The following is a 20,624-nucleotide window of genomic DNA, read 5'->3' as shown; positions in this document are numbered from 1 at the left end:
AATTATTATTCCTTGTTACACACTTAACCTGTCCAAGTTTCGTCCAAATTCGTCCTCAACCATTTGAGATATCATGCTACATATCATTTTTGGCCCCCGGTGTGTGCCCCGGTTAGAATAGGTACACCGTATCCCTGCGTGTCGTAAGAGGCGACTAAAAGGGTTGGCGTCAGGAAGGGCATCCGGCCATAAAAACATCGCCTCAAAAGGAAACCACGATGAGTACAATTGATGGGCAGGGTACAGCCCGAAGTACCCCGTGGGGGTCCTCACCCCCTCTCGTTAAAACTCAAGGTGGGGAACCTGATCGAAGCAAGGGAGGAAATTTTTCCATTTATGATGACCAATCATCTGATGCCCCACGTGGAGATCAGTTTCTGAGGTTTGGGACATGGAATGTCAGGACAATGACAGGGAGATCTGGCGAAGTGGTTGAAACATTGGTCAGAAGAAGAGTGGACATATGTTGTGTGCAGGGGACAGGATGGAAAGGAAGTGGTGTGAGAATGGTGAAGGGTAGGCAGGGCAGAAGTATAAGTTTATGTGGCAAGGGTGCCCGGAAGGCGTGCATGGTGTTGGTGTCATGTTTTCTGAGGAGTTTGTAGACAGTGTAGTGAGTGTGACTAGAGTGAGTGAAAGGTTGATGATGGTGAGAATCGTGATCGGAAATCTCTTGGTGAACGTCATCTCGGGATATGCCCCACAGGTCGGTCGAAGCGATGAAGAGAAGAACATGTTCTGGTGTGCAATGGAGAAGTTGATGGAGAATGTGAAAGATGATGAAATTGTTGTGGTAGGCGGACACTTGAATGGACATGTGGGAAGGAGTCCAGATGGTTTTGAGGGAGTCCATGGGGGTTATGGATATGGTGTGAGAAATGGAGAAGGTGAAAGGATCTTGGAGTTTGCTGATGGAGCTGATTAGTTGATTTGTAATACTCGATTCCAGAAAGCGGATAAAAAGCTTATTGCATACACGTCAGGTGGGTCGACGACAACCATTGACTACGTGATGGTGCGTCGGCGAGATAGGGGAAACCTCCGAGACACAAAGGTGCTCCCAGGGGAGGAGACTGTTTCACAGCACCACCTGGTTGTCTGCGATATAAGGGTGAAAGGTGCGAGGAGAATTCAGCGGGTGAAGTACCAACCGAGGATGAAGGTGTGGAGGTTGAAAGAGGCGACAGTGAAGGAAGCATTAAGAGAGAGGCTGAGTATGGTTGAGGATGATGTGGTTGAGGATGATGTGGTTGAGCTTGAAAGTGGTTGGATGTCAATGAAAGATAGTCTATTGGGAGCCGTTGGTGAGGTATGTGGATGGACAAAAGGACCACCGAGGCACTCGGAAACATGGTGGTGGGATGATGAAGTTGGAAAGACGAATGAAGAGAAGAGGAAGAAGTTCAAGGAATGGCAAAAGGCGAAGGGTACGGTGGAAGAAGAGGCAGCACATGAAAGTTATAAGGAAGCCAAGAAGGCTGCAAAGAAAGAGGTTGCAAAGGCGCAGGAGGCCCATAGGAAAATGTTCGGAGAACACTTGGATTCGGAAGCGGGTAAGAGAGCGGTATTCAGGATTACAAAGCAGAGAGAGAGAGAGAGAGAGGGGGAGAGAGGTTTGTTTGATGTGACGGGGGTGGGTTGCTTGAAGGATGAAGTGGGACAAATCGTTGTGGACTCAGATGGAATTAAAGGAAGATGGAAGAGATATATGGAAAGGTTGTTGAATGTGGAAAATGAATGGGATAGCAACAGCGAGAGTCACCCAGTTTTAGGACCAGCAGAGAAGATAACTGAGAAGGAAGTTGAGGAAGCAATAAGAGCAATGAAGAGTAGAAAAGCAGGAGGACCCACGGGAGTTGAAGACGGGAGTGGGAGAGATGTTGAAGGCAGCAGGAAGTTGAGGTGTGAAGAGATTGACAGAGATCTGTAATCTGGTGGTGAAAGAAGGCTGCATTCCAGTGGATTAGGAACTGAGTACCCTCGTCCCTCTGTACAAGGAGAAAGGTGACCCTCTGGACTGTGGCTCCTATAGAGCAATAGTTATTGGAGCATGGAATGAAGGTATTGGAAAGGGTGTTGGAGAAGAGGATAAGGAAGAAGGTAAAGATTGACGAAATGCAGTTTGGATTTATGCCAGGAAGAGGAACGACAGATGCAATTTTTATTGTAAGGCAGTTGCAGGAGAAGTACATGGAGAAGAGGAAGAAGTTGTTTTTTGGGTTTGTTGATCTGGAGAAAGCATTTGATAGGGTTCCACGTGAAGTTATGACATGGGCATTGAGGAAGTTAGGAGTGGAGGAATGGTTGATCAGAGTAGTGATGGCCATGTACAAGAGAGCACGCACAGCTGTAAGGACGAAGGACGGGAACAGTGGTGAGTTTGAGGTGAAGGTGGGAGTGCACCAGAGGTCGGTACTAAGTCCACTTCTATTTGTGGTTGTGATGGAGGTGCTGGCTCGGAGGGTAAAGGAGGGTTTACCGTGGGAGCTGCTGTACGCAGATGAGCTGGTGTTGATTGCAGAGAGTATGGATGGACTGAAGGAGAAGATGAACAAGTGGAAGGAATGTATGGAGGCAAAAGGTTTGAAGGTGAATATCGGAAAGACGAAGGTGATGGCAAGTGGTAAAGCATGTGGTGAGGTGGAAAGGACTGGGAAGTGGCCGTGTGCTGTGTGCAGGAAGGGTGTCAGATTGAACTCCATTCAGTGTACAATGTGTGCTGAATGGGTTCATTGAAAATGTAGTGGGGTGAGAGGGTCATTAACCAGTGTGGCAGCTACATTCAAGTGTAAGGTGTGCATGGATGGAGCTGCAGATGAAGGAATTGTTGAGTTGGATCTTGGAGATGGTGTGAAGCTGGAAGGGGTGAAAACATTTTGCTATCTCGGAGACATGCTGAATGGAGAAGGTGGATCAGACTCTTCGACGGTTGCTGGAGTGAGATGTGCATGGAAGAAGTTTCGGGAACTGAGTGGCGTGCTGACAAAGAGGGGAGTGTCGTTGAAGCTGAAGGGAAAGGTGTATGCTTCATGTGTGAGGAGTACGATGATTTATGGGAGTGAGACATGGGTACAGAACATGGAGCAGTAACAAAGGCTGGAAAGGGTGGAAATGCGAATGGTTCGGTGGATGTGTGGAGTATCGTTGAAAGAGGAAGACAAATGATGACAAATGATGATGGGAATAGAGTCTGTGATGGAGGTTGTGAAGAGAAACAGTTTGAGATGGTTGGGTCATGTGTTGAGGAAGGATGAAAGTGACTGGGTGAGAGGAGTGTTGGAAATGAGTGTAGTCGGAAGTAGAGGACGGGGAAGACCGAGAAAAACTTGGCTAAAGGTGGTGGAAGAGGAAATGTGGGCAAGGTGATTAAGAAGGGGAGATGCAGAAAATAGGGTAAAGTGGAGAAGATTGTCATGGGGCTCGCAAGGCTAACCCCTGCTTTAGCGGGGAAAATGGCCTTGAAATGCTTGTGTATATCATTTTTGGCCCTATCTCTCAATGTCGTTCTTGCCCATCCATCCAACCAAACCCATCCACCAAGTTTCATTTGAATCCGTCCACAACTTTTTGAGATATCCTGCACAAAAACAAACAGACAAACAAATCAGAGAGATGCATGCATAGCACGATAGTTACAAAATCCATAAAATAAATTTGACCTTAAAAAATAATTGGTAGTTGAATTCAATAAACAAATACGCAAATCATCTTCAAATTTCGAGTAAATCGGACGAAAATTAACAATTTTAGAAATTCGGCCTTTGTTGAGTTTTTGGCCATGTCGACTTTTTGGCCTATGTTGACCTCAAAAATACTTATTCATTGAATTCAGAGACCTGATATGCAAATCCTCTTCAGCATGCGCAAATGTTCAAGTCAATGGGATGAAAATTGAGGATTTTAGAAATCTCACCTAAGTTGTCGACCTTTGGTCCATGTTGACCAAAAAAATAATAGGTGGTTGAATTCAGTGACTAAATCTGCAACTGCTCTTTCAATTACAAGTCAATTGGATGAAAATTGACAATTTTAGAAATTCGGTCTATGTTGACCTTTTGGCTGACAGTGGAATCTGGATAATAAGCATATGCTTGAATATAAGCAAATATGAAAAATAAGCCAACATGGGCCTCCCTATTTGATTTCTCCATTAAAAATAAGCGCACACAAAAATGTCATTGTAAGCTTTGAAAAGTGAAAATATTATCAACTCAAACACGATAGTATTTCATGTATTATTAGCATTGGGACATAAGCTTTAAGTCCGAATTTCTTTCACGTTTGGCATTGGTACTTTCAAGAGTTGTACATTCAAACAACATTGTTCATCCAGGACGCACATTGTAAAAGGGTGTTTTTACAACACCTTATGATAAAGGGTCGTCAAACAATGTTGTTCATCGCGATCAAAATGGACACGGCAGTGAAGAGTCGATCAAACACCCATGAAAAGATAATTTGATAATCGTGTCTTCCAACTCTTGTAAGAACCAGTAACAGACATGTGATAAATTTGGACTTAACATGAGGAATTTGATGTGAATGGTGAAGAACGAGGAAATAATTGTTCAGAATGAGAAAGGTTCGAAGAAGAAAAGGAGCGGAAGACGGCCCTTCAACCCAGACATGGAAAACGAATTTGTTGCAAAGTTTAAACAGATACGTGCTCGAGGACTGAACATGTATTTAGTATTTGTTTCCGAGGTACAGGCAATTAAAATTGCAATGATGTGAAAATTGACATCTATACAGCCAATCTGAAGAACATTTACCATTATAAGCACATGTCATGGCTTTTTGAATACATGCAAGCACATGTGGAAAATAAGCGCATATGGTATGCTTTTTGAATATAAGCGCATATGGAAAACAAGAGAAAGAGCAATCAGAGATTGCAGACCCTCGCCAGGACTTGTTTTGTGTGGTGTATTTTGTGTGGCATTTGTGTTCTGGTGTGTTACATAATTAATGATACATAATTAGAACTGCCACTTTATAACTGCTGGCAGTGATGACCGGGTACCAAGGCATCCGCTTTGATGGAAACCCGTTTTAATTGGACACCTGACCCTGACCCATGATGTTTTTAAAAAATTATTATTATTAGTATTATTATTATTATTATTATTATTATTATTCACTTGAATTTAGAATGGGATTAAGTTAAATTCAATTCAAATAAAATGGAAGACCAAATAGGTACAGTCCTGCATTGGAGGAATCAGAAGGAACCTGAGCAAGCAAAAAGTAAAGATGAAGTCATCAGGAGGAACCTGAATTGGATTCGTATTTCAGCTGCTACTCCTCTTCCCTCAAACCCATCCAGGCAAAGGTAAGTGAGCCTTATTCAAAAGAAAAGAAAAACCCAGACTCAAAATTAAATAACTCTGACTGACAGACCATGTATCCGATCAAGTTGAAATTTAAAACATGTATTCCGCATCAGGACAAGATCATAATTCTGAATTTTCAGATTGATTGATTAAGCGGTTCCTGAGAAAACATTATTTAATATTTTCCTTAAATCCAATATGGCTGTCAAACCATGTGACATCAATTATTCCTAACCAATCTTACACACCCATGCCTTGGAAACATTTGTGTGAATTTTCCCCTCGATCTGTCCAGCCATTCTGGAGAAGAAGATTTTTTTTAATGTTTGTGGGTAAATCCAACATGACTGCCAAACCATGTGATCTAAGATGTAATATGTGTGAACCTTTTGTTCCTCAGGCATAGGTGGGCATACGTGTAAAATTTCACCTCAATCTGTTCAGCCATTTCAGAGAAGATTTTTGAAGGTTTTTTTTTTGAAAAAAACCAATATGGCTGCCCAATCACATGACCGATGGCATCATCAAATTTTTTTTTGTGGACCATTTTATCCCTAGATGACCCTCAAAGATTTTCATACTGCTAGGATGTAGCGTTATACAGATGTAATTATGACGTCACAATGAAGGCACCTATGATGTCATAAAAAAAATCACACTCATTCCCCATGAGGAGTACTTGCTATGTGCCAAGTTTCAATTTTTTTTTCCTTGGTGCGCTTTCAGAGATACAGTGGTCCAAAGTTTTTCCGTTTTGCCAACATGGCTGCCACACCACATGACCTCTGATGTCATAGTTATTTCAACATTCAACATGAGTAGTCGCACCAATGTTAAAAATTTCGTCTCAATCCGACAAACGGTTGCGGAGAAAAACACGAAAATTCTGTGCAGATAAACACAAACAGACAGACAAACAGACAAACAAACAAACGGACCCAAATGCAGTACCCTCTCCTTTGATGAGGGTAATAAGTGCATATGTGCTCCACTAAATCTAAAACATAGGTGCATATGCTGATTATCCAGATTCTACTGTATGTTGACCTCAAAAAATAATTGGTGGTTGAATTCTGTGACCTGATATGCAAAGCCTGTTCAAATTTCTAGTCAATTGGATGAAAATTGAGGGTTAAAAAAATTCGAAAATTTGTTGACCTTTTGACCTCAAAAACAATTGGCTTCTTATTTATCACAATCTCTACACCATGTGGTGAAGTTTCATGAAGATCGGTTTGAAATTGTGACCTGTAGGTGATTGACAAAACAAACAAACAGACAGACAGACATACGTACACCCAGATAGACAGACAGATAGAACAATGCACAAAACCAACAAATATACTTGAAAAATCTTCGATTTTTACAAGTAATAAGCAAATGAAAACTCACTCGTGGAGTGACACTTGTCAAAACAGAACGGCACCAGGTTGAGCACATACCTCCGCCAGGCTGAATAGGTCGGATTTGATTCCGAACCTTAACCAAAATCGAATTGGCTTGTTCTTGTCAACCAACCAACTCTTCCACGTCGTTTTGTCACAAGTGGTCCACAAGTTTTAGAGATAACATGCTATACATAGTTTTTGGCCCTTCTCTCAACGGTGAAGAATCACTTGAAAAATTCTCGTACCCGGATCCAGATCTACACCAAAATCGAATCAATTTATCCTTGTCACATACCAAACATATCCAACAAGTTTCGTCTGAATCCGCCCATAACCTTTTGAAATGTTGTGCCATATATCAGTTTTAGCCCTGTCACTCAATTGTGAAGAACCATTTTTAAAATTCCAGCATCTGGACACGGACAGGGCTGGCGCCAGACTATTTTGCGCCCTAGTCCAGCTACTTGCATCCCCCCCCCCCAAAAAAAAAATTGCCAACTTCGATTTTTAGTTTGCGGTACTGGGCTCCAGAAGGTCGTTTTTATCAGCCATAGCTCACTGGAAAAAAGAAATAAAAAAAAAGTAAACAGTACTACATGAAGAAAAAAACAGTATTGAAACAATAGAATAGATAAAAAAAAAGAAGAATAGACAGATAAAGAAAGAAACAGTATTGTGAGTGTTGAAAACAATAAACTGGTTATGAACTAACAATGAACTTATAAACTATTATTAACAATGAAATATTATATTTTCCTTTTATTATGTGTTTTCTTAAAACAATAATTTGCATACAACTGTGACCCTTAAAAGGTCAGTGATGCGCCCCTCCTGAGGTCTGCGCACCAGGCGGCTGCCGAGTTGGCCTTATGGTAGAACCGGCCCTGGATATGGATACGGGTCTTCACCATGGAATAAATTCAATGATGGAATTGATTCGTCCTTGTCACACACCCAACCTGTCCACCAAGTTTCATCCGAATCCGTCCATAACTTTTTGAGATATCCTGTTCACAGACAGACAGACAGACAGACACACGGACACACGGACACACGGACAGAAGTGAAAACATACCATCCATCCACCTTTGGTGGCGAAGGTAAGAAGGTTATCTTGGGTTCAGTGACAATTCTTAAAAGAGGTCGTGAAGCAAATGGTATGACACAGAATCACTGAAAATGTTCCTCAGCTTAAAATAGAAACTAAATTCTATTTCAAGCTGAGGATTTTTTTTTCTCACACTACATTGTTCAGGAAATTATGGGGACAGGAATACTGTACTGTAAATAGTGGAGTCATGTAACATCCTCCCACACCTGGAGGTGGCGCTACACGACACACATTCACATAGATAACTTGCTCCCCCACTACCCTCACCACCCAAGACCACTGGTAAAGATAAACCTTGATCTTTTCTACCCCTCTCAATCCACCTCACACCCACCTCCTTCAAATTCCCTGCTTTCCTTCCTGAAAGTCCCTGTGGTGTCCATCTTCTTTACTCCATGTACCCTGCCCCATCCCTCTCCCTTCCACAGATCTCCCAATGTCTCTGCTCCCCACTGTTTTGTGCTTCCCTTTCTCACCCCCTTTTGACTCCTCCTCCCTTTGTTATATATTCTGAGTGATAGCTCTTATACGAGTCTCGACAATGTGTACAAACCTCCCCCCCCCCAAAAAAAAATCCATCAACCTTTTCCTCGAAATAGATTGTGAAAAATAAATTGAGGCATTTACTTTGAGCCATGGTGGCACTTCATTCCACATTTTTAACCCAGCTTAAGGAGGTAACAAACAACGGGCATTAAGTATTCTACAGCAAACAAATGCACTGGACGGCATTAATTGGGTGGTCGCGAGACTACCCTTATTCTCAGTTTTTCCATCTGTCTGTATGTTTGTTGGGTGGTCGCTGGAGTACCCTTGTTGAGTGGTCGCTAGAGTACCCTTGTTGGGTGGTCGCTGGAGTACCCTTGTTGGGTGGTCGCTAGAGTACCCTTGTTGGGTGGTCGCTAGAGTACCCTTGGTGGGTGGTCGCTAGAGTACCCTTGTTGGGTGGTCGCTGGAGTACCCTTGTTGGGTGGTCGCTGGAGTACCCTTGTTAGGAGGTCGCTAGAGTACCCTTGTTGGGTGGTCGCTAGAGTACCCTTGTTGGGTGGTCGCTGGAGTACCCTTGTTGGGTGGTCGCTGGAGTACCCTTGTTAGGAGGTCGCTAGAGTACCCTTGTTGGGTGGTCGCTAGAGTACCCTTGTTGGGTGGTCGCTGGAGTACCCTTGTTGGGTGGTCGCTGGAGTACCCTTGTTGGGTGGTCGCTAGAGTACCCTTGTTGGGTGGTCGCTGGAGTACCCTTGTTGGGTGGTCGCTGGAGTACCCTTGTTGGGTGGTCGCTAGACTACCCTTATTTTCACTTTTTCCATCTGTCTGTATGTATGTTTGTATGTATGTAATGGACAGTTCCGGAGGCCAGAAGAGTCAACCGATTTTAATGAAACTTGACAGGTAGGTTCATACCAGGATCTAGTTCTATGCTTTTGAGCACCGTTGCTATGGACAGCACCGTTGCCTAGCAACGGGACTTTGAAATTTTTGAAAAATCTCAAAAAAATTATTTTTTCGAAAATCAAAAATTGGCTTCCAGGATTTTATGCGCACCATAATCAACCTCTTTGTCAAAAAATTTTCAGCCTGATCCGTCAAAAACTGTATGACGAGTATGCAATTATGTCGCGACCACCCACGTCCCCTACCGGCTTGTGTGTTTGTTTGTATGTAATGGACAGCTCTGGAGGCCAGAAGAGTCAACCAATTTTAATGAAACTTGACCGGTAGGTTTATACCAGGATCTAGTTCTATGCTTTTGAGCACCGTTGCTATGGACACCACCGTTGCCTAGCAACGGGACTTTGAAATTTTTGAAAAATCCCCAAAAAATTATTTTTTCGAAAATCAAAAATCGGCTTCCAGGCTTTATGCGTACCATAATCAACCTCTCTGTCAAACATTTTCAGCCCGATCCGTCAAAAACTGGATGACTAGTATGCAATTATGTTGCGACCACCCATGTCGCTTGTAACAACTACTTTGTTTCCAAATCTTATCTCTTTTCTTTGATTATGAGTTCATTTGTCTGTTTGTCAATCTTATGCAACGAAACCAAGTCTGGAACCTAATGCTTATCACTGAACTAACTGTATGCAAAAAAGACACAACAACATCAATGGGTTTCTCTGTGGAACTGTTGGAGAGATTATGCAAAACTGATGAGTATATTGCATGAACGTCAAAATATGTAACTTTGGCAGTTGAAAATTTCACAAGAGATTACGGAGGAAACATGGATATACATTCAGCCAGCTGACCAAGTATGAGAACAAGCATAAATTTAGAATAGAGATTTTTTTATGGAGATGTTCAAATCACGATATAACAGGAAGACTGATAGACATTCACAAATAGAATTCAAGGACCACTTGCAATATGTGTCTGCATACCTACACAATGGGAGCAGAAAAATAACTTTTTTTTTGATCATCATGTCTCCCTACAGAAACCACTCCATTCATCCGAGTGCAAGGAAACTCCACCGTGAACTCACAACTAAGTCTCACGTGCATCGGTGAAACATCCAATACAAGGACCTTGTGGTTACGGAATGACGCCAAGCTTTGGGCCTCAACAAACGAGCTCTGTTTGTTGCTTCAACCACAAGATAATGGAGTGAAATATCAGTGCAGCAAAGACAATGGATTGCAGAGCACCGTGGTTACGCTGAACGTTACCTGTGAGATCTTCCACACCCTCAACTGTCCTTCAAAAACATGAACTCCCAGTTATTTATGGCCTACCCACCGCATTAATAACTAGAGGGGCACTTGGTTGAGCGCATACCTCTGCCACGCAATGCCTGATCCACGAGAACATATCGGGTCCAATACATATTTGAAATATCATGTTATATATCATTTTTGGCCACGTCTCTCAATGGTGAAGAATCACTTAAAAAAAATTAATAAAATTCTCGTATCCAGATCCAGATTCGGGTCTTCACCAAAATCGAATCAATTTCTCGTGGTCACACACCCAACCTGTCCACCAACTTTCATCTGAATTCGTCCTCAACTCTTTGAGATATCATGCAATGTTATTTTTAGCCCCGTCTCTCAATGGTGAAGAATCAGTTAAAAATTAAATAATTATTGCATCCAGATGTAGATTTGGATCTTCACTAAAATCGAATCAATTCTTCCTAGTGGCACTCCCAAGCTGTCCACCAAGTTTTGTATGAATTGATCCATAACCTTTTGAGATATTGTGCTACACATCGTTTTTGGCCATGTATCTGAATGGTGAAGAATTACTTAAAAAAAAATTCTCAGATCTGGAACTGGATTCGGATCTTCACCAAAATTTAGTATTGCCATCCTTTGCTGGTCACCTATACACTCAATATATTTCAAAACGATTGCTTTAAAACAGTGGCCAAAAATCGTGTGACAAACACACAAATAAACAGACAGACAAACAGCCAGACAAACGCGACAGACCAACATACTTGGTAAAGATATTTTTCATATTTTTTCACCAAGTAACAGACAGACAAACAAACGGACCCAAACACAATACCCTCTCCTTTGGCGAGGGTAATTATCGATTATCAACACAAAATTTTGCAAGTCAAATGAACCACCATCTATTTATAGTGGAGAGAAAGTATGTACAGTATGTATGTATGTATGTATGTATGTATGTATGTATGTATGTATGTATGTATGTATCATCTACTCCTCCGAGAGGACATGACCTTGGACGCTATAACTTTCAGGGTCCCAACCCCCTTCACCACCCACACACAGCACCACTCCCCCCCTCACAACCCCCATCAACCATAACCCCCACAATAGCTACCACCATCCCACAACCCCCTCCACCATCCCCCCACAATTCCACATCAACCCTCACCCCACAATACCCACAACCGCCCCACACCCCCCCTCTCCCGCCTCGCACCACTCCCCCCTCCACTGGGGCAGTACCTCGACATGGCACAACACAGCATCAACACGGCACCACAGAACGAACATGGCACAAACATGGCATGACACAGCACCATAGTGCAAACACAGCACAAACACAGCATGACACAGCACAAATACGACGTGACCACAGACAAAAATGGTGTCCTGGGAAAGTATGAAATGGGATGATCCCATAACATACAAGACACCTGGTAAGCCTGCATGCACATATCAATGGTGGGACAAAGCATCCATTGCCCATTTTGTCCGTCGTGTCCGAGTGTGCCTGGGCAGTGTAGGCTTTTGGGCAATCATGGGGGTATTTCTGCTCGAGTAATATAACTGATTTTTTTCAAATGATACAAAATCCCTTATAAACCGTCAATTGGATAGTAAAAACAAAACTTACCAATCTGTAATGAACACACAACCGGCGTTTTCATCTTCACGAACACTTCCACCTTCTTCCCCTGAATCATTCGCACAAGGCTCGAAACGAAAAGGATCCATAACCCCCCCGAAAGCGTTTCCATCACTAATTTTGTCACCAATGGTTTCTTCAAAATCCCACTGATCAGTTTTAACATACTGAGACCCTTCAGTATTGCTAATGACGGTGGAATCAGTTTCGGAATCCGAGCTCAACATGCACTGTTTTTCTCTGTTCGCCGCAATTCGGATCAATACGGCTTCAAGATTTGAAGTCACTGGTGAAATCGAAAATTGACACTTTATTGCTTTTTTCGACACTTTGTGATTGGAAAAAAAAAATTCAATTTTTTTTTCTCCTTCAAACTCGACCTTAAATAATGATTCTCAATGATTTTCAGAAAAAAAAAAACAAAATTGCGTTTCGGTTCTCCTTTAACATTGACATCGATTTTAGAACATTCAATTCTAATTTCATTCTTTAGATCTTCAATCATATGTAGTCTCCTGGTTTAAAAAAAAAAAAAAACTGATTCCAGGTGTGCCCAAAGAAAAAAAAAGTTAAGTGGCATTAAATGTGGCCGACGTGGGGGCCATTCTATCGGTCCACGACGTCCTGTCCACCGCAAAGGCATCCAACGATTCTGGATTTTTGAAACATCCTGCATTATGGTTTATGGTATACTTTTTTGAAAGAGAAAATGTAAAATTATTTTAAAAAGCCTGCAAGCACATTATTGATAAAATAATTAGTCACCGATTTTGGAAGCAGCAATATAATTATGGTCATCATCAGCCCTCTTTTACCTGCCCAACCCATGCCTTTAAATTTCAGATGACCCCAAAGTGGAGATAAAGCCATCCACAAGCGAGATACAGGTGCCGCTGCTCTCCGCCTTTACCCTCTCCTGCACGATCGATGCTAATCCGATGCAGGTCCCCGCATGGTACCGGGGCCAGAACTGTGACAATCGCTATGAACCGCAAGCCGGACATTCGAGTGTGACGTGGGATGGAGCTATGTTGAAGCTGATGTTCTCGAGTACAGAGGGAGAAGACAAGGGTTATTACTGTTGTCGTGCCCCTCAAACATGTAATACCTGCAAGGCACAGACCAGGATAGTGATGATAGGTAAGTAAAGGACCAGGAGGTGCTTGGAATGATTCTGATCAAATTGAGGAGTGCTTGTATCAACAAAATCAAGGTAGAAATTACAGGTGTTTATCACTTTGTTTTGTCTATTTTTTCTAGGATTTCCTCCAGAAACCATCTTAAATTACTGAGTTCTTTTTAAATCTAAATTCTCAACATGTTAAACCGATCAATGCTTGAATGTTATCTCAGAATGTGGGGGGAGCAGAGTGGACCAGTGAACTGTCTCGTGTGGTTTTAATCCCTCAAGGGTTCGGAACCAACTCAAAACCGCTGTTCTGGCAACTGGCAGCAAAGGAAGCTGACTATGCTGTGGATGAGAAAATCAAATCGGAAATACCATCGCTGGAAGTTAAATATCATAGAGTATCTTTCAACAAGAGTAGACCATTAGATACTGGTACCCTGGCCAGCTACTTATATGATTATCTGTATCATTAGAACAACCTACATGAGATGGGGATCATGGTAGTGCTTGGGTGTGCACAGATATGATATTTATTGAGATTTAATGAGATATTATATTGATTGATATTATATTTAATGAGATAAGTTTACATTACACCTTGTGTGACATTGTGCTTGATTCAATGCATTCTGTTCGTCCGTGACTTCAAAACTCTCTCCAGGTTCACTTCCTGACTGGCGGCCCATCATTGCTGGCTGCGTCATCATTGGGGTTATGGCACTTATGATCATCATAGCTCACGTCAAAACCATCTTTCAGGTAATCAAGTGCATTTAAACCAAGGGGTAGACCCTCACATGTGTTCATCAAAATGAACTTGAGATTAAAGCATTGTTTTTCTCGTTTTTAAACTGAGTGGACAAAATGGCAGACAGTCTGAAAATCACAGGAAATCAGTTAAACTGAGGAATCTCAATTATCATTCGAGAGAGTTTCATACTCTAATTTAATATTTATAGTGCGTGGCCGTACGTGCAACCCCTCCCCCCCCAAAAAAACACTTTCAAACAACCACACAGGCCGTTCCTTCACTCTCGTAAACGACGACTGGATTGGGGCATTGTGTTTATCGAAAATGCGGATAAGAAATCGAGAAATTATTAGAATACACGAAGTCGTCTTTATCCGGAAGTAGAGTGTGCCCGTACGGAATGTTCACATGCATTCCACGAATTATCGCTTGTGTTGAAGTAACAACTGCTGTGATACTTCCACACACAGAGTAAATTAAAATCAAAATTAAAATCAAGTTTACCTCACTGTCTTTGCTTGCCATGATATTCGCTGCCATTGACCATTGCCTCTCCTTTGCCACGGTAACAAAGGCGCCTTTCCCCATCATAACCGGCACGGCCAGTCACGTCATCGTCGGCCGGCGGCACACCAGCCAGCCTACGCAGCACCGTGTCCTGGCATTGGTTTGGTAAATAAATGGCCATAACTTGGGAACCACATGTCCGATTAATATCAAACCTTGAAAAGGCACATCCTCAGGGCCCCAGCAATATACCTGGCAAGTTTCAATTAGATCGGACCAGTGGTTGTCAAGAAACAGCGGTCACACACACACACACACACACACACACACACACACACACACACACACACACACACACACACACACACACACACACACACACACACACACACACACACACACACACACACACACACACACACACACACACACACACACACACACACACACACACACCTGGAATTATTGGTTCACGAGTCAGTAAGTGACCACTATATTCGTTATGGGTGTGAGTCTGTCTGTCTGTCTGTCTGTCTGTCTGTCCCAAGCATAGCTCCGTGGGTTTTGATCCGATCTTGATAAAATTTTGGTGGGCGGTTTATATCATGATCTAGTTGTGTTTTCCTGAGAATGGGTGTGATGCACCCATTATGGGTGGAGCCACGCCCAAAAAACATGTTTTTAGGGAGCAGCCGGTTTCAAGTTACACCTTATCCGAGGCGGTTTGTCGAATCTGGCAGGGGTTTCGGTATTTGGTTAGTCCCATGGCACCTGCATAGCCCCACGGAGCTAGATTTTTCATTTTCTCCCCAAGGTCAAGGTCACAAGATCACGAACTTAGAAAATGTCAAAAAAAATCAATAAATTGGGCATCGAGCTCCTCGGGTTTTCAACTGTTTCGAATGAAAGTTGGTATGCAAGTAGTGCTCTTCGAGTACTACAACTTTCATCATTTACGTTTTTCCCGATTCCCGCCAGTTTGCCCGTGGTGTCCCCTCGAAGGTCAAAAAATAAAAAAGGCGAACCGTGTACATTGCTCGTGAACCATCGCCGTCTCCAGACTTGTAGATAGATTATTTTTTTTACAGCATCTGAGGTTCATGGAGGATTTGCAACCCAATTCACGTACACACAGACAAATACATGAGAAAACACCAGCCTTGGCTTCAGACAAACAGCCACTGAGCTTGAAGGAAGTGACGTAACTTCCTGGAACACGATGTGTACTGGAAATGCCACTTTCGTGACATTGCTTTACTCTCTGAACTGAACGGGGAAATTAAAGAGAAATTTCCTCCTCGTCTTGAATGCCAACCTATGGCGTTTGTCTGTGCCCTATCTTTTGAATAGTCAGTGTCAAGCAAGGAAGCCGCACTTCCCATATTTCAAGTCTTTGCTCTGACTCGGCCATGGTCAGAATCAAATGACCAACCCACCAGACTCAGAGCGAACTCTCTAACTATGATTCCACGGAGGCTGGACAGATCGGGCTAGCTGTATTGTCTATCGGAATTTGCACATAAAAGGGCCCATGTTACGCTTCAAAATCATGGAAGGCTGAAGGCTCTCATCACGGAAACTCAAAGCTGGCCGAGGGAAACCTTTGGTCACTTTGCGAGGCTCACGAGGAGTGTTTTTATCCTTGGGTCACCCACGATACATCTGGAGAGCCTTAATGCTGAACTAATCATCTCTTGTCTCATTTCTAAGTTCTGGTGTCATCTGATGTGTATCTGTGGCATCTGCTCCCCTTCAATTCTCCTCTCTCAACTCATGTGGCTTCACGGCAGACTCTGCTTGATACAAGGCAGCCTGCAAAAACTTAACTGTGTTTGCCTGCAAAACTCATGTGGCCAACCCATCCTTCTCTGTCCCCATCTTAGCTCCTCATGCCCACTGCTTCCTTGACACCGGAGCAATTTTTTTCCACCTGATGAGGTTGAAAAGGTTCTGAGCAGCCTCCACTCAACCTCAGCAATGGGCCCAGATGGCGGCAGTCTGTGTTCTCAAATCCTGCAGTGATGCTCTCACATCTCCTCTGTTTACTCTCTTCAGACTGTCCTTCACCTAAGGATACGTACGGTACCATGTGCTCAGAAAATAGGCAACATCACACAGCAGCTAGTTTACCTTTCTGGTTACCTGGACATGATCAGATAGATGTTGGTCTGAGAAATTGAATGTTATTAATTCCGGGAAAATCTCGCATTCATCCTGCCTTTTCAGAAAGATAATCTCGTAAGTCCACATATTTCCACAATCAACTCGAAGAGGTTCAATCTCTTGAGCTTCTGGGCCTCACCATCACTCATAACCTTTCCTGGGCAGACAATGCATCGAAGCTGGTCTCAAAAGTCAGCCCCCCACCCCTCCCCTTTCCCAACTTCTGTAACTCTCATTATGGAAGGCTGAAGGCCGAAGATCTTTCTGTAACTCTTTCCTGGTTAAACGTCCAAAGTCTAGACTTACAAGTCCACTCCTTTGTTGCTGTTTTCTCATGTTTATGGAACCATATTTATGAGGCAGCGCAATCAGACTCTTCCCTCCAGGGCTTCAAGGTGGCAGTGCACAACCATCTAATATCATTCCAAATTCGAATCCATGATCTTTTATCCAACCTACCATGATCCACCCAACAATTTTATCCAACCATGATCTTTGTCTATGCAACCCTCCCCAATACAAGCTCTTACTTCCAGGTTGATATGATCCTCTCCTCACTTTTCTCTTCTATTCTTTCATCATTGATTCATTCCATCCACCCTTTGTCCCACTGGTTTGTACATTACTTTTCTTCCTTGTCAGGTCAGGTCAGGTTCGATCTGTGACTTGCTACAGGTACCATGTAAACCTGTACTAACCTGTTCCATGGTCGGGTTGTCGGCGACTAAACCGTCTCCCCCACCAGGTTTTCTGGTGAGGAGGGTGTGTGGATATGGACACCCAGCAGGATTAAAAACAAAACCTGTCAAAGGGCGGAGGAGCTCCTTGTGAGCCAACGGCCATCCATATCTAGTGCCCAACTGTGTCTGTGGACGTCCTCCTGCAGTTGGGTTACTTTTTATTAGGAGGTTGGTGGCAGGATTTGCACTCTGGCCACTGTAAAACCCTTCATTCCGAAAAACACAAAAAAATCTGAAAACCCACTCCGTGGGAGTACCTCCTGTGCAGCTTCCCTTCGCAGGGCAGCTCACCGGATGATGGGATTGGGGCAAAGCCTTCGGGACCCCCAATCTTTGATGAAAGGAGGGAAACCACGGGGTAACATCCCTGGGTCAGATTGCGGGAGAGTGTGTCGGAGTGGTGCTGAGGTGTCGTCCACCAGACGGCGGTCTCCTTGGGTTAACCTGAGGCGGTCCCTTCGGGTGGGTGCCTGGAATGTCCTATCCCTAAGAGAGGATGATCACTTGTCTCTGTTATCATCTGAGCTCAAGCGTTTGGACATCGGGATTGCAGCTCTCTCTGAGGTTTGGAGACTGGATTGCGGCGAGATAATGGTGGGTGGTTACACCTACTATTGGTCTGGTCGCTCTGATGGTTACCATACCCAAGGAGTTGCTGTAGCTGTGTCCAATAAGCTGACCCCAATGATAATTGAGGTAACATCGGTCAACGAGCGTATTATGAGATTAAGGATTCGTCACTCCTTAGGTGTCATTTCCCTGGTCTCTGTTTATGCTCCGACTGAGGCGAGTGATCTCACCGTTAAGGATGCATTCTATGCCTCGCTCGAGCCTGTGGTTGATCAGTGCCCCAGATGAGATACACTTCTTGTCTGGGGGATTTCAATGCATCGACTGGAACTGATAAGGATGGCTATGAGATGTGTGTGGGTCCCCATGGGTCAGGAACTATGAACCAGAATAGCACTAAGTTCCTTGACTTTGCAAGAAGTCGTGGACTTAGGGTGGCTGGTTCATGGTTTCAGCGCCCACAAGCTCATCGCTGGACTTGGTATTCCAACGCTGGCGGTGTGGCAAAGGAGATTGACCATGTCCTCATTGACAGTCATTGGAGGATGATCCAGAACTGCAGGGTCTACCGGAGTGCTCAGTTCCTCAATACTGACCACAGGCTTGTTGTAGCAACTCTAAAGCTGCACCTTAAATCCTGGAGAATGTTACCATCCCAGCCTAGGCTGGATGTTGGCAAGCTCAGGGATGAGAGAGTAGCTAAGGAGTTTGCGAACAGGCTGAGTGGACACTTGGGGGGTCTGGGTGCTTTGGGGGGTCCTAAAGAGTTGTGGAGCGCCTTCCAAGACCACCGTCCTTGATGTTGCCGGTGGATGTCTTGGAACTCACCGCAGGGCAAAGAAGAATTTTGTCTCTCAAGGGACACTGGATACCATTGACCAGAGTCGCAGGGCCAGGCTGAATGGCAGAGCTGAGCTGTTCAGGGAGCTGAGGCGTAAAACTGTACGTGCACTGAGGGTGGACAAGGAGGCCTATGTGCGAGGAATCTGTGAGGGGGTAGAGTATCACCTGTGGACAGGTGATTCTCGTCCCGCTTACAGGGGAATTCGCGCATTGCATTCATCCAAGCCCATCCCTCGGAGCACTGCAGTTAGAGCAGAGAGTGGTAGGCTCTTGACAGAGGAGTCTGAAGTGAAGGCCGCTGGGCCGGTTACTTTGAGCGGTTGTACCAGGCTGATCCCCCAGCTGTCGAGTTGGACGTCAAGGGTGTTACAATCCCTGTTGCTGAACCTCGAATCAACTGTGGTCCACCTTCGCTTGTGGAAACACGGGCTGCGGTGAACCAGTTGAAATGGGGCAAAGCTCCAGGGATCTGTGGCATCCATGCTGAACTTCTCAAAGCTGGTGGAAGTGCTGCACTCGTGTCGTTGCATGCAGGTTTGTGCTCTGCCTGGAACACAGGCATCATCCCAACTGATTGTAAGGGGGGCCTTGTTGTTCCTCTCTGGAAAGGGAAGGGTGATCGCCAAGACTGCAACAACTACCGAGGGGTGACGCTGCTCTCAGTGCCGGGCACGGTCTTTGCTCGGATAATTCTTGATAGGGTTCGCCACCATCTGCTTGAGTACCAGCGTCCAGAGCAGTCAGGCTTTACACCAAAGAGGTCAACCATTGACCGAATCCTTGCTCTTCGTGTCCTCACCGAACGCAGACGAGAGTTTCGGCAGGGGCTGCTTGCAGCCTATGTTGATCTCTGTAAAGCGTTCGATTCAGTGAATCGGGATGTCCTCTGGAGGATTCTTGGTATTCGTGGGGTGCCACCAAAACTGATTGATCTGATGTCTGAACTCTACTCTGGTACTGAGAGTGCTGTGAAGTGTGGTGGTACCATCTCTGACTTATTTCCAGTTGTTACTGGAGTTCGTCAGAGGTGTGTACTGGCCCCCACATCTTTCAGCACTTGTATGGACTGGATTTTCGGGAGGATGTCGGAGAGATCAAGCTGCGGTGCATCGTTTGGGAATGTCAAGATCTCGGACCTTGATTTTGCAGATGATGCAGTCATCTTTTCGGAGACTTTAGATATCCTTTTGGGGGCCCTCGAGGTGCTGAATGAGGAGTCGGAGCCGCTGGGATTACGGGTTTCTTAGGTCAAAACTAAGATCCAGGCTTTCGGTGACATCTTGGATGCTGCTGTCCTGTCTGTGTCTGTTTGTGGTGAGGATGTTGAGGTCGTGGAGAGATTCACTTACCTTGGCAGTGATATTCATGTCTCTGCTGGCTGCGAGTCAGAGGTCAATAGACATCTGGGTCGGGCCTGGGGAGTCATGGATTCACTGGATCATGGGGTGTGGTGCTGCCGGTACCTGTGCGGGAGGATGAAAGTCCGAGTCTTCAGGTCCTTGGTGCTTCCAAGTCTTGCTCTATTTATGCAAGACTTGGACTCTGACCAAGGATCTGAGACGGAGACTTAATTCTTTTGGTACCAGGTCTCTTCGGAGAATCCTTGGCTATCGCTGGTCGGACTTTGTGTCCAACGAGCGGTTGCTGAGAGACCCGGATGAGATTTGTTACCTGCATAGTCCGTGAGCGTCAGTTGCGGCTGTATGGACATGTGGCTCGTTTTCCTGATGCTGATCCTGCTCACCAGATTCTCTCAGCGAGGG

The 20,624-nt window shown here is 44.3% G+C and overlaps 1 protein-coding gene across 1 annotated transcript in view; it reads left to right on the top strand.

Annotated features, from left to right (window-relative positions):
• Positions 1 to 20,624, top strand: part of LOC147028875 (uncharacterized) — a 49,779-nt gene that overhangs the window by 11,945 nt on the left and 17,210 nt on the right. The window contains exons 3-5 of the mRNA XM_085879640.1: positions 10,270 to 10,503; positions 13,002 to 13,298; positions 13,949 to 14,046. Of these exons, the coding sequence (XP_085735766.1) occupies positions 10,270 to 10,503; positions 13,002 to 13,298; positions 13,949 to 14,046 (629 nt within the window). The remainder of the gene's footprint in view (positions 1 to 10,269; positions 10,504 to 13,001; positions 13,299 to 13,948; positions 14,047 to 20,624) is intronic.

The sequence above is a fragment of the Eptatretus burgeri genome, chromosome 4 (assembly GCF_056783735.1).
Source record: "Eptatretus burgeri isolate ZD-2024b chromosome 4, Ebu_testis_v1, whole genome shotgun sequence".
Classification (NCBI taxonomy): Eukaryota; Metazoa; Chordata; class Myxini; order Myxiniformes; family Myxinidae; genus Eptatretus; species Eptatretus burgeri.
This window is presented reverse-complemented; position numbering and strand designations above follow the sequence as displayed.